Raw genomic sequence first — 15,327 nt, 5'->3', positions numbered from 1 at the left:
GCCCACTAGGGGAAGGCAAAGGAAGCTACTCTCAGTGTCTTAGAGTTGGAGTGAACTGTGGGTCCCCAAATCTACACAAGTGGAGAACGTTCTGTTTTTCTACTAGCAAAGCAGAGCTTAACCTGGTCCAAAGAGACCTAACTCCAATGTCCTGGACTTGACTTGGAGCTGAATAGTTTTACCAGTTTGGGGAGAAGGTCCTTTCCTTGCTCATTTTTTGGATTCTTCTTTCCCACCCCACCATCAAGTTGAGACTTGTTGCTCAGGAGTGATTGGGCATCTGGCTGGCATCCCATAGGAATTTGAGTGTTTTGTCTTTGGTATAGAGGGCTTTGAGATTATGGGTGGCTCTTGCTAGTCACCACCTGCTCATTTAGGCCACATAGCTAGTCTTTATATAACAATTACAATCCCTTGTCTTTCTATGGGATTATGGTTTCGCCAAAGCTTTCACTCTTGTGCCACTGTTCTCCACGCTGTAGCCAATGTGATCTTTCTAAAGCACAAATGTGTTCACCTACTTCCTGCTCCACTTCTTTGCTTAAAACTCTGATGGCTTCTCATTGTTTTAGAATGAAATCCAAACTCCTTAGCTTTGTTTATGACACTTAAAAGACTGATCAGTCTTCTAGGCTTTTCTCTTGATACTCTTCGTTTTACTGAACTTCCAGTGCTTTGAACATACTTGACTCCTTTTCTCTGGGTCTTTGTTCATATTGTTTCCTCTGCTGTTTCCCATCGTCCTTTTTACCTGGCTAATTTCTGCTCTTCCTTAAGACTTCTGTTTTTCCTCAGCTTCTAGTAAGTTTTTCCTTAACCTGCCAGCACTGGGATAGTTGCCTATCCTTTGTGCTTCTGAGAAATGTTTTCCTGGCTTTCTCTGTCACTGAACTCTAAGCTTTGTGAAAGCAAGGTCTGTGATTTCCTTATTGTTGTGTTTCTCTTGAATTTAAATACAGTGCTTGGCACATAGTAAACTCCTTTAAATGTTCGTTGAATGAACCAACATCCCTGTGAAGTGAGTGGTGTAGTGCTTAATCTCTCCTCACCCCCTACCCTTTTAGGGATGGAAAGATGGAGGATAAGGACCTCCCACAAAGTTACACCTGTGCTTGATGGAAGAAGCTGAGCTCGGATCTGAGGGGTACATTTTCTGAGGGGTGCATTTTGCACTGGAAGATCCTGAAGAAATTCCTGACCCAGTGATTTCCTTCCCTGCTGGGTCTGTGGTGAAGAGAACAGGCTGACAGAGATGCCCCTGGTGGGTGGGCAAATGCATGGGTTTGTGGCAGTTGGATGAACGAGTTTACCAACATGTGATCCTCTCTTTCCCTTCCCACTCCCTTCCTGTTCACAGCATCAAGCTGAGCTCCCAGCCCCCAATACAGGCTGGGGATGACGAAAAGAACCAGAGGACGATTACTGTCAACCCTGCCCACATGGGGAAGGCGTTCAAGGTTATGAATGAACTGCGGAGGTACTTTTCCTATTTTGCTCGTGCCCTTTTGGAAGGAACTTGCTGGGTGAGCATCATCAGGGACTGAGAACAGAGGTCAGAACACCACCAACTAGTGAAGTCTGACTCTTCCTCACCCACACTTGTCACTTGGCTTTCCCTTTCAAACTCTGATAGAGACAGAATGGCTTCCTCAAATTTCTCTCTTTCCTTTGTATTTATTTAACACCTATTGTTTCAGTGCTTAATCACTGGGGAAAAAAATCCATTTTGGTTACAGCAGTTCTGTTCATAAACTTGATTTCCAACTGAACCAGCTGCATGAAGGCCAGTAATAGAATGATTGCAACACCTACACACAACTGCAGATTAAAGATTGTGGATGCCAGGCATTTTATTTGGGCCTCCCTCTCTCATGCTTTGGTCTGAACTTTTGGCTTTGTCAAGACAACCACATGAATGGAAGAATACCTAGCTTCTAAAATGCAGTTTAACTCTATAAAGAGAGAAATGAAATGCAGAAGCACTCATCCTCACTGAGCTAAACAGTGAGCGGTGTGCAGGCTATTTGTAATACCAATGTGCATGTTTGCTGAGCTTTTTTGCAAGACAGGTTCAGGGCACTGAACATGTTTTTCTGTACGAAGGCTGTGCATACAATCTCTTCTTTATCAGAGAGCTCAGAAGCTTCCTTTGCCCATGGCATTATTAGTTATCTTTTTTATTGAAATACAATAAATTATTGATTTACAATGTTGTGATAGTTTCAGGTGTACAGCAAAGTGATTCAGTTATATATATATATTCTTTTTCAGATTCTTTTCCATTATAGATTATTACAAGATATTGAATATAGTTCCATGTGCTGTACAGTAAATCTTGTTTATCTATTTTATATATAGTAGTATGTATCTGTTAATCCCAAACTCCTAATTTGTCTCTCCCCCACCCTTTGCCCTTTGGTAAACATAAGTTTGTTTTCTATGTCTGTGAGTCTATTTCTCTTTTGTAAATAAGTTCATGTGGATCATTAGTTTAGAGTCCACATATAAGTGATATCATGTGATATTTATCTTTCTCTGTCTGACTTACTTCACTTAGTATGATAATCTCTAGGTCCATCTATGTTGCTGTAAATGGCATTATTTCATTCTTTTTTATGGTTGAGTAGTATTCCGTTATATATATATTTATATATATATGTAAAAAATGATGGTGTATATCTGTATCATATATATATATGGTATATATATACCATATCTTCTTTATCCCTTCATCTGTCAATGGACATTTAGGTTGCTTCCATATCTTGGCTATTGTAAATAGTGCTGCAATGAACATTGGGGTGCGTGTATCTTTTTGAATTAGAGTTTTCATCTTTTCCAGATAAATGCCCAGGAATGGGATTGCTGGATCATATGGTAGCTCTATTTTTATTTTTTTAAGGAAATTTCATACTGTTCTCCATAGTGGCTGCACCAATTTACATTCCCACCAACAGTGCAAGAGGGTTCCCTTTTCTCCACACCCTCCCCAGCATTTATTGTTTGTAGATTTTTTGATGATGGCCATTTTGACTGGTGTGAGGTGATGCCTCATTGTAGTTTTGATTTGCAGTTCTCTAATAATTAGTGATGTTGAGCATCTTTTCATGTTTCTGTTGTGCCCATGCCATTATTTACCGCATATTTCATCCTATTGTGAGTTGTAACTGTTTATACCCTCTTTGTAGTTCATGCGCTCCCTGAGGGCAGGGGCAACTTCTGAATCATTTTAATCTCTAGCACCTTGTACTTCATAGGAGCTTTGAGTTATCCACCAAAGATGCCCAGACATACTGGCTAGGCTCTGGGATGCGTGGGTGAGGGTACAAGGTAAAAAATGATAGTAAGTCAATAAAAATGGTCTTTCTACAGTGCAAATAGGTGTTATGAAGGAAAACTGCATCAGGTGCCTGCCAGGTGGTAGGTATGCAATAATTGTTAGTTTCTTTAAGGGTGTCGTGAAAGCAAGCGTGTCAAACCGGAACTTTGGAGGACACTTCCTAAAGGGGAAGGTGCTTGAGCTAAATTCTGAAGAACAAGTAAGAGTTAGAGAAATGAAAAGTGGTAAGGTTAGGGGGAAGTCTTCCAGCCAGAGAAAATGGCATGAGCAAAAGCACATATAGCTGAAGGTGTGTGTTTTGGGTAGGGGCTTAAACTACTTGTAAACAAAAATTCTATATTCATTTACTCATTTCTCCTTTCTGCAAGGCCTAGTCTTTGGCATTAAAAACCAAGTTAAATTAGACTTGTCTTATGCCCTACTGATCAAAAAATTTTTAATTAATTTATTTTATTTTTGGCTGCGTTGGGTCTTCTTTACTGTGCACAGGCTTTCTCTAGATGCGGCAAGTTGCTCTTCGTTGTGGTGCATGGGCTTCTCCTTGCGGTGGCTTCTCTTGTTGTGGAGCACAGGCTCTAGAGCACAGGCTCAGTAGTTGTGGTGCATGAGCTTAGTTGCTGTGCGGCATGTGGGATCTTCCCGGACCAGGGCTCGAACCCATGTCCCCTGCATTGGCAGGCAGATTCTTAACCACTGTGCAACCAGGGAAGCCTTACTGATCAATTTTTATTAGGCTTCCTGCCAGATTTCCTAGAAGCTCCATCCATAGTTGTTTTAGGCAGTGGGCAGTGCTAACGTTCAATCCTAATTCTCTTTTGTCACTAAAGAATTTGTGTTGTGTTCCCTAGACACTGTTGAAGTTCCTCATTTAGTTCCCTTGAGTATGGCTTGTGTCCTTTGTCTGATTTAAGACTTCAGGTCTCCAAATAAACAACCTAACTTTACACCTCGAGGAATTAGAAAAAGAAGTTCAATCTAAGCTCAAATTTAGCAGAAGGAAAGAAATAATAAAGATTAGATAAAATGGAATAGAGACTAGAAAGACAATAGGAAAAAAATCAATGAAACTAAGAGCTGTTTCTTTGAAAAGATAAACAAAATTGACAAATCTTTAGCTAAACTAACCAAGATAAAAAGAGAGAGGACTCACAATTATAAATGAAAAAGGAGACGTTACAACTGTTATCACAGAAAGACAAATCATTACAAGAGGCCACTATGAAGAATTATATACCAACAAATTGGATAACCTAGAAGAAATGGATAAATTCCTTGAAACATATAAACTATGAAGACTGGATCAAGAAGTAGAAAATCTGATCAAACCAGTAATGATTAAGGAGATTGGATTGGTAATCAAAAATCTCTCAACAAAGAAAAGCATGACCAGATGGTTTCACTGGTGAATTCTACCAAACTTTCAAAGAATAATTAACACTAGTCCTTCTCATACTCTTCCCAAAACTTGAGGAGGAGGGAATAATCCCAAACTCATTACCAGCATTACCCTGATACCAAAGCCAGCTAAGGACACTATAAGAAAAGAAAACTGTAGGCCAATATCCCTGATAAATATTGATGCAAAAATTCTCAACAAAATTCTAGCAAACAGTATATGTATGATCTGGTAAAGTATGATCTGATAAAAGGATCATATACCGTGATCAAGTGAGATTTATCTCTGGGATGCAAGGGTGGTTCAAGATAATGAAATCAATAAATATGATACACCACATTCATAGAATGAAGGATAAAAATCATAAGATCCTTTCAATAGATGCAGAAAAGCTGTTTGACAAAATTCAACATCCTTTCATAATAAAAGACTCCCAACAAATTGGGTATAGAAGGATCATACCTCAACATGTTAAAAGCCCTGTATGACAAACCCACAGCTAACATCATAATGGTGAAAGTTTGAAAGCTTTTTTCTCTGAGGTCAGGAAAAAGACAAGGGTGCCCACTTTCACTTCTTTTTGAACATAGTACTGGAAGTTCTCGCCAGAGCAGTTAGGCAAGAAAAAGAAATAAAAGCCATCCAAATTAGAAAAGAAGAAGTAAAATCATCTCTGTTTGCAGATAACATGATCCTATATATAAAAAACCCTAAAACACTCCACCAAAAAGCTGTTAGAACTTAAAAACAAATTTGGTAAAGTTGCAGGATACAAAATCAACATACAAAAGTCAGTTTCATTTCTATACAGTAACAAACTATCTGAAAAAGAAATAAAGCAATCTCATTTACAATAGTGTCAAAGCAATAAAATATTAGGAATAAATTTAACCAAGAAGGTGAAAGATCTGTACACTGAAAACCATAAGACATTGATGAAAGAAATTGAAGAAGAGACACAGATAAATGGAAAGATATCCCATACTCATGGATTGAGAGAATTAATATTGTTAAAATGTCCATACTCCCCAAAGCCATCTGTAGATTCAGTGCAATCCCTATCAAAATTCCAACGGCAGTTTTCACAGAAATAGAAGAAACAATCCTAAAATTTGTATGGAACCACAAAAGAACCTAAACAGCCAAAGCAATCTTGTAAAAGAAGAGCAAAGTTTGGAGACATCACACTCTCTGATTTCAAACTACAATTGGCCCTTGAACAACATGGGTTTGAACTGCAAGGGTCCACTTACCTGGATTTTTTTCATTAACTGCTATTGTACTACACTATCTGTGGTTGGTTGAATCCTGGATGTGGAATTGTGGATATGGAAAAGTTATATGTGGATTTTCGACTGCGTGGGGAAGGAGGAGTTTGCTCCCCTAACCTCCATGTTGTTCAAGGGTCAACTGTATATGACAAAACTATGGTAATCAGAACAGTATGGTATAGACATGTAGACCAGTGGAACAGAATTGAGAGTCCAGAAATAAACCCACATGTATATGGTCAACTACTATTTGACAGAGGAGCCAAGAATACTTAATGGGGAAAGGATAGTCTTTCATCCAATGGTGTTAGGATAACTGGACATCCACATGTGAAAGAATGACATTGGACTCCTATCTTACACCACTCACAAAAATTAACTCAAAATGGATTAAAGACCTAAATGTTAAGACCTGAAACCATAAAACTCCTGGAAGAAAACAGGGGAAAAAAATAAACAAGTGGGACTTCATCAAACTGAAAAGCTCCTTCACAGCAAAGGAAATCATCAACAAAATGAAAAGGCAACCTATGAAAGGGAGAAAATACTGGCAAACCATAAATCTTATGAAGGGTTAATATCCAAAACATAAAAGGAATGCTTAGAACTCAGTAGAAAAAAATGATTAAAAATGGGCAAAGGACCTCAATAAACATTTTTGCAAAGAAGATACCCAAATGGCCAACAGGTGCATGGAATGGGGATCAACATCACTAATCATCAGGGAAATTCAAATCAAAATCACAATAAGGTATCACACACCTGTTAGAATGGCTATTATCAAACAAACAAACAAAAACAGACAAATAAAAAACACACAAGAGGACTTCCCTCGTGGCGCAGTGGTTGAGAGTCTGCCTGCCGATGCAGGGGACGTGGGTTCGTGCCCCGGTCCAGGAAGATCCCACATGCCGCAGAGCGGCTAGGCCCATGAGCCATGGCCGCTGAGCCTGCGTGTCTGGAGCCTGTGCTCCGCAACAGGAGAGGCCCACGTACCGCAAAACAAAACAAAACAAAACAAAACAAAACAAAACAAACACACAAGAGATAACAAGTGCTTGTGAGGCTGTGGAGAAAAGGGAACACTTGTGTGCTATTGGTAGGAATGTAAATTGGTACAGCCACTATGGAAAACAATATGGAGATTCCTCAAAAAATTAAAAATTGATCTGTGGGCTTCCCTGGTGGCGCAGTGGTTAAGAATCTGCCTGCTACTGCAGGGGACATGGGTTCGAGCCCTGGTCTGGGAAGATCCCACATGCCGCGGAGCAACTGAGCCCGTGTACCACAACTACTGAGCCTGCGCTCTAGAGCCTGTGCGCCACAACTACTGAAGCCTGTGCGCCACAACTACTGAAGCCCGTGCGCCTAGAGCCCATGCTCTGCAACAAGAGAAGCCACCGCAGTGAGAAGCCTGCACACCACAACAAAGAGTAGCCCCCGCTCTCAGCAACTAGAGAAAATCCGCATGCAGCAGTGAAGATACAATGCAGCCAAAAATTAAATAAACGAATTAAAAAAAATTGATCTGCTATACAATGTAGCAGTCACACGTCTGGGCATATATCTGAAGGAAATGAAATCACCATCTCGAAGAGATATTTGCACTCCCATGTTCATTGCAGCATTATTCACAGTAGCCAAGACATGAACACAACCTAACTGTTGGTCAGTGGATGAATGGATAAAGAAGATGTGGTATATATACACACTGGAATATTATTCAGCCATAAAAAGAGGAAATCCTGTCATTTGCAACAGCATGGATGAACCTCGAGGGCATTGTATTCAGTGAAGTAAGTCAGACAGAGAAAGACAAAGACTGTATGATCTCATTTATATGTGAAATCTAAAAAAGCCGAACTCACAGAAAGAGAATAGGTTAGTGGTTGTCAGGGACTGGGGGTTGTGGGAAATGGGAGATGTTGGTCAGAGGGTACAAACCTCCAGTTTTAAGAGGAATAAGTTCTGGGGATCTAATGTACGATGTGGTGACTATAGTTAGCAGTACTGTATTGCATACTTGAAAGTTGCTAAGAGAGTAGATCTTAAATGTTCTCACCACAAAAAATAAATGGTAACTATGTGAGATGATAGATGTATTACCTTACTGTGGTAATTATTTCACAATATATGTCAAATCATCACATTATACGCTTTAAACTTACACAATGTTATATGTCAATTATAGCTCAATAAAACTGGGGGGAAAAGACTGCCTGCTTTAGCCAACTGTAGTAACTGCTTAAAGGTAGAGCTCAGGAAATAGACATGCACACAGAATTCCCCGAACCCTCACTTTATATTATTAGCATTTTTTCTTTTTCTTAAATACCTAAAAAAAATCCTGTTATGTCTGTTCCTTCTTTTGCAAGTTACCACATTTTTGCATCTTTCCTCAAAAGCATCAACTTGGGTTTAACCTCCTCCAACAGTCCTGCTGCTTCTCTTTTGTATAAGTCAGCGTTTGCCAAGGCTCTTCTGAGGAACATTTCCTCAAGATGCTCTGTGGGGAAAAAAGAGATCTGTAACAAAATGAGTTTGAAAAATGTTATATAAAACTGCTATACCCACCCCCTGAGATTCATAATATATATACGCATATTAAAATCTCTGAGAAGTCATACAATAAACTTGTCTAACTGAGGGTTTCCCACATGGTTTTGAATCCTCTTTGGTTGTTGTTGTTATGGATAGACCGAGTGTTCTGTGAAACTTATTTTGGAAAACACTTGTCCTTTGCTGAAATTTAAGTGAATCATCTTTGTATGAGTCAGGGTTTTTCAGAGAAACAGAACCAATAATATATCTATTTATATATCTATTATTATTATATTATTTATATATATTATTGCTTCTGTTTCTCTGGAAAACCAGATATATAGACACAGATATGTAAGAGGAGATTTATTATAGGAGTTTAACTCACATGATAGTGGAGGATGAGAATTGCCACAATCCACTGTCTACAAGTTGGAGAACCAGGAGAGCCAGTGGTATAATTCAGTCCAAATCTGAAGGCCTGAGAAACAAGAGCCAGTGGAGTATGTCTTGCGGTCCAAAGGCCCAAGAACCAAGAGCTTCGATGTCTGAGGGCAGGAGAAGATGGCCAGTATAGCTCAAGAAGAGAAAGAGAGAATTCACCCTTCCTCCACCTTTTTGTTCTATTCAAGCCCTCTGTGGATTGGATGATGCCCACCTACACTGGTGAAAGAGATCTTTTCTCAGTCTACCAGTTCAAAGGCTAATCTCCTCTAGAGAAACCTTTGCAGACACACCCACAAATAATATTTTATCAGCTATCTGGGCATCACTTAGCCTGGTTAAGTTGACATATAATATTAACCATCACAGTCTTGTTCTTCCTTTTGATTTTTTCAAATTGATTTTGATTTTTTCAAATGGACCACAATCTGTTTATGTTTTGGTTGGGAAAATTTTAGTTCAGGTTTAGGCATGGATTTCCCTTTCGTTTTTAAATTAAAACCTTTAAATTTTTCTTTAAAAATTTGTAAATTTTGTAAATTTTTTGTAAAAAGAATATATTATAGAACATTTAGAAAATACAGGTGAGCAAAAAGTCACAGTGCTAACCATTGTTAACCCTTAGGAGATCTTTTTTTTCTTTAATATATATGTCTCAACCAGATTTTTTTTCCTATGGGTGATTTTTATTTTATTTATTTAAAAAATATTTTAATTTTATTGGAGTACAGTTGATTTACAATGTTGTGTTAGTTTCACGTGTACAGCGAAGTGATTCAGTTATACATATACATATATTCATTCTTTTTAGATTCTTTTCTCATATAGGTTATCACAGAATATTAGGTAGAGTGCCCTGTGCTATACAGTAGGTCCTTGTTTATCTGTCTCATATATAGTAGTGTATGTGTTCAACCAGATTTTTATTCTTAACATTATGTTGAACAAATTTTTTGTGTTACTGTCCTACAACTTCATTTTAAGTGGATGAATGATATTCTATTTTTGTTTTTTTTAAAACACTTCCCTGTTGTTGGGTGTCTAGGTTTTCCAATCCCTCAAATAAATAATACCTGCAGTGGTTATGTGTGGAGCAGGATAGCACAGTGGTCACAAGCATAGACTCTGGAGCCAGGCAGCCTGGTTTCAAATCTTGGCTCCAGTGCTGACTAGCTGTGAACCTGGGCAAGTTCCTTAATATCCCCAACCTCACTTTTGTCAACCATAAAATGGGGCTAATAATAGTTCCAGTCTTGCTGGCTTGTTAAGAGGATTAATAAGTTAAGTGCTTAGAACAGTGATAGCACATATATTACTGTTGTTAAGTACTTGTGCATATTTACAATTATTTCTATAGAATTAATTCCTGGAAGTAGAATTGCTAATTTAAACAGCATGGTGCATAATAATAATAATAGCTATTCCTTAGATATTTTATGAGTCCTTGCAACATAGTGAACATTCTGTGTCAGCTGTTATTATGATGGTGATTTTTTTAAAAAGATGTCTTTATTTATTTATTTAATTTATTTTTGGCTGCGTCGGATCTTAGTTGCGGCACGCGGGATCTTTTGTTGCGGTTGTGGTGCGTGGGCTTCCCTCTAGTTGTGGTGTGCAGGTTTTCTCTTCTCTAGTTGTGGCACGCAGGCTCCAGGAGGCCTGGGCTCTGTAGTTTGTGGAACGTTGGCTCTAGTTGAGGCGCGCGAGCTCAGTAGTTCTGACATGCAGGCCTAGTTGCCCTGTGGCATGTGGGATCCTAGTTCCCCGACTGGGGATCGACCCTGTGTCCCCTGCATAGCAAGGCGGATTCTTTACCACTGGACCACCAGGGAAGTCCCCTGATGGCAATTTTTTGCTTCAGGCATATGGCAGTAGGTGAGACAAAGTCTTGCCCTCAATCTTGCTTGCATTCTAGTGGTGTTCAAAGACTATATCAAATTCCAAGGTATTTAAATGGCTAACTTAAAAAACTAGCGTGGAATGGGGGAGGCAGGGAGAGAAAGGGCGCCTGAATAGACACTTTATTGATTTGGGTGAGTTTAATGGGAACTGGAGAGAGGCATACTTTGTTTTGATGAAGGCCGGGGTGAAGCACCTTGCCATTCAGGGGTCAGGCTAATGAAATGTTACCTGATATTCCAGGGACCTAGGGTTATTTCTTGCATTATTTTCACATTCCCCTCCCTCAATTTTAAGCTATTTTAGTTCAAGCACACATGTTCTTTGCAATTTATGAATCACACAATTCACGTGTTTCCTGTTCTTTATACTTGCATTGTAGAAAATGGGCTGCTGACATGGTAACCAACCAGCTTTCCTCCTACTTTTGCACTTCCTCGCTCTGCTCTGGTCAGACCAACAGCTGCTTCTGGGCAGCAGAGCCCTAATGGCTCTTTGTCTCCTGACTTACCAGCCAACCAGCAAGTGGGCACGTGGTCCTTGTTGGAATAGCACCCCCTCATCAGGCCTGAAAAGGAGCGACAATCTTCTATCTTATCTTTACAGTTTGAATCTCTCATTTCTCCATTGCAAAAAGTTCTCTGCTTCATCTTTTTTTTTAGATTGTTTTCCAGTATGGCTTTATTACTAGTAACAAGCCATTTTAGCACACTGCTTTTTGTTTTTCTTTTCTTTTGAAGTGTATCATTTTTTTTTAGCCTTTAAAATTTTTATTCCTTCTTGCTTTTAGTATAACTTTTTAAAATTGAAGCATAGTTGATTTACAATATTGTGTTAGCTTCAAGTGTACAGCATACTGATTCATTTTTTTTTCAGATTATATTCCATTATAGGTTACTACAGGATATTGAGTATAATTTCCTGTGCTGTACAGTAAATCTTTGTTGCTTATCTCTTTTATGTATAGTAGTTTATATCTTTTAATACCATACTCCTGATTTGCCCCTCCCCCCTCCCCTTTGGTAACCATAAATTTGTTTTCTGTGTCTGTGAGTCTGTTTCTGTTTTGTATATACATTCATTTGTATTATTTTTTAGATTTCATATGTAAGTGATATAGTATTTGTCTTTCTCTGTCTGACTTATTTCACTAAGCATAGTGTTCTCTAGGTCCATCCATGTTGCTGCAAATGGAGATTTTTCATTCTTTTTTATTGCTGGGCAGTATTCCATTGTGTGTGTGTGTGTGTGTGTGTGTGTGTGTGTGTGTGTGTGTATCACATCTTCTTAAGCCAATCATCTGGACACTTGGGTTGCTTCCATGTCTTGGCTATTGTGAATACTGCTGCTATGAACATTGGGGTGCATATATCTTTTCGATTTAGAATTTTCATTTTTTGCAGATGTATATGCTGTTTTTCTTTTTTTGGTAACAGCTTCATCAAGATATAATTCATATACCATACAATTCACCCATTTAAAGTGTACAATTTAATGGCTTTTATTATATTCACAGAATTGGGCAACCATCAATCAATTTTAGAATATTTTCATCACCCTGTATACTTTAGCAGTAATCCCCCTGTTATCCCTATTCACTCACCTCCCAGTACTAGACAACCTCTAATCTTTCTGTCTTTATGATTTGCCTATTTTGGAATCATATAATGTGTCTTTTGTGACTAACAGTTTTTACTTAGCATAATGTTTTCAAGGTTCATTCATGCTGTAGCATGTCTCAGTATTTCATTCCTTTTTATTGCTGAATAATATTTCATTGTATGGATATACAGATTTGAGGCCATTTGGCTATTATGAATAATGCTGCTGTGAACATTCAGGTACAAGTTTTTGTGTGGATGTATGTTTTATTTCTCTTGGGAGTGGGATTCCTGGGTCAAATAACAACTCTGTGTTTAACCTTTTGAGGAACCGTCAGATTGTTTTCCACAGCAGCTGTACCACTTTACATTTCTATCAGCAGTGTATGAAGCTCCCAATTTCTCCATATCCTCATCAACACTTGTTATTTTCTGTGTTTTTGATTATAACCATCCTAGTATGTGTGAGGAGTTATCTCATTGTGGTTTTGATTTACGTTTCTCTGATGACTAATGATGTTGAGCACCTTTTCATGTGATCGTTGGCCATTTCTGTATCTTATTTGGAGAATGTCTATTAAGATACTTTGCCTATTTTAAATTGGGTTATATGTCTACTTATTATTGAGTTGTAAAGTTTTTATGTATTCTAGATACAAGCTTCTTATCAGACATATGATTTACAAAGTTCTTCTTTCATTATGTAGGTTTTCTTCTCATTTTCCTGATGTCCTGAAGCACAAAAGTTGTAAACTTTGATGTCTAATGTATCTTTTTTTTTTGTTTGTGCTTTTGGTGTCCTATCTAACAAACCACTGCCTAATCCAAAGTCATGAAGATTTACCCCAATGTCTCTTCTAAGAGTTTTATAGTTTTAGCTCTTACATTTAGGTCTTTGATCCATTTTGAGTTAATTTTTGTGTATGGTGTGAGGTAGGGGTCCAACTTCATTCTTTTGCATGTGGATATCCAGTTATCCTAGCAGCATTTGTTGAAAAGATTATTCTCTCCCGGTTGAATGGTCTTAGCATCCTTTTCAGAAATCAATTAACTGTGAATGTGAGGGTTTATTTTAAACTCTCCATTCTATTCTGTTGATCTATGTATCTATCCTTGTGCTATTACTACACTGTCTTTAGCTTTGTAGTGTTTTGAAATTGGGAAACCTGAGTTCTTCAACTCTGTTCTTTTTCAAGATTGTTTTGGCCATTCTAGGTCCCTTGCATTTACATTTGAATTTTAGGCTCAGCTTGTCACTTTCTGCAAAGAAGCCAGCTGGGAGTTTGATAGAAATTGTATTGAATCTGTAGAACATTTTGGGGGAGAATTGCCATCTTAACAGTATTAATCTTCCAATTCATGAACACTGGAGGTCTTTGCACTTATTTAAGTCTTTAATTTACTTCAACTGTGTTTTATAGTTTTAGGGTGTAGGTTTTGAATTTTTTTGTTAAATTTATTCCTAAAGTACTTTATTCTTTTTGATGCTATTGTAAATGGGATTTTAAAAATATCATTTTTGGATTGTTCACCGCAAGTGTACAGAAACACAGTTGATTTTTTGTATATTGATCTTGTATTCTACAACCTCCTTATACTCATTTATTTATTTTAGTAGTTTTTTAGTGGATTCCTTGGGATTTTATATGTACAAGATCATGTCATTTGTGAATAGAGATAGTTTTATTTCTTTCTTTCCAATTTGGATGCCCTTTATTTCATTTCCTTGCCTAATTGCCCTGGCTAGCCACCCTAATGTTATCTTACTTATCAGCAGTATTTGGTACAATTGATCATTCCTTCCTTTTTGTAGCCCTGTCTTTACTTGGCTTCTTGGACATCACACCCTTTTGGTTTTCCTCCTATCCCACTGGCTGTTTTCTCATCTCTTTTGTTGGTTCTTCCCCTTTTCCCCAACTTCTTAACTATTTCCCACCTCTGAACTCCAGACCCTGGTATCCACTTGCCTACTTGACAGCCCCACTTAGATGTCCAAAAGGCAGCTCAAATTTACCATGTCCAAAACTTACTCTAATCTTGATTGAAGTATTTTGTGGAAAAAAGGAAGAAAAGAAATAAATATTTACTGAATGTTTACTATTAGTGCTATTCATTATCTTGTTTACAACACATGTCAGTTCTATGATACTCAGGGGACATGAACCCTGGTCAGTTTGATTCCAGGGCCTGAGCTCCTTCCTAACAGCTCTACTCTATTTCCTACAAATCACAGTGTGTATAGCCCTACTTTTCTCTCCTCAAGACTGTCCTTTGGAGTAGTGTCTGATACTTCAGAAAAAAGGATCTCACAGGATCTCTGGTAATTGGAATTAGGAGTGCTTGTGAGCCATGCAGTGCTTGTAGAGCTGCCTCTTCCCTTTTCCCTGCATAGTGGAGACTGAGATGTCTCCAGTGTGTAGACAGGCTTTCCCACCAGCTGGGAAAGCCTACCCTGACTTTGTGGCAAGTTTTTCTTGGTCACTCTCCCAGGTTAGAGTTTCTGTGGCCTTGAGATACACTTCCCACCTATCAGAGCTGCTCTCATTTATTTGCTTGACTGGATTCTCCATCTTTACTCCTCATTCCTTCTGGTCTCTTTCCCATTTGTTCAAGAATTATCAGCTCTTCTGGGTTTGTGTAAGATATCCTACTTTGACATTTGCTTGCCCATCACCTGGCATTGAAAATTTGCTCAGCATTTCTGACCCATCTGTGTCAACACTTTCCTTATTAAAATACTGGTTACCAAAAAAAATTACTTGTACTTTTAAATAGCAGTGATAACTCTGTTTTCTCCCCAGAATCTTTAATAGAAATGAAAATGTCCAAGCGGAG

At 38.3% G+C, this 15,327-nt stretch overlaps 1 protein-coding gene across 5 annotated transcripts in view; it reads left to right on the top strand.

Moving 5' to 3' along the window:
• Nucleotides 1-15,327, top strand: part of KLHL3 (kelch like family member 3) — a 110,049-nt gene that overhangs the window by 10,745 nt on the left and 83,977 nt on the right. For 4 of the 5 annotated variants that reach the window (XM_060296248.1, XM_060296249.1, XM_030869540.2 and 1 more), the window contains exon 2: nt 1,358-1,477. In XM_060296248.1, coding sequence (XP_060152231.1) covers nt 1,358-1,477 — 120 coding nt within the window. Of the gene's footprint in view, nt 1-1,357; nt 1,524-15,327 lie in introns of all 5 variants that reach the window. The other variant, XM_060296247.1, reaches the window with a different exon arrangement.

Source organism: Globicephala melas, chromosome 3 (assembly GCF_963455315.2).
Source record: "Globicephala melas chromosome 3, mGloMel1.2, whole genome shotgun sequence".
NCBI lineage: Eukaryota > Metazoa > Chordata > Mammalia > Artiodactyla > Delphinidae > Globicephala > Globicephala melas.
This window is presented reverse-complemented; position numbering and strand designations above follow the sequence as displayed.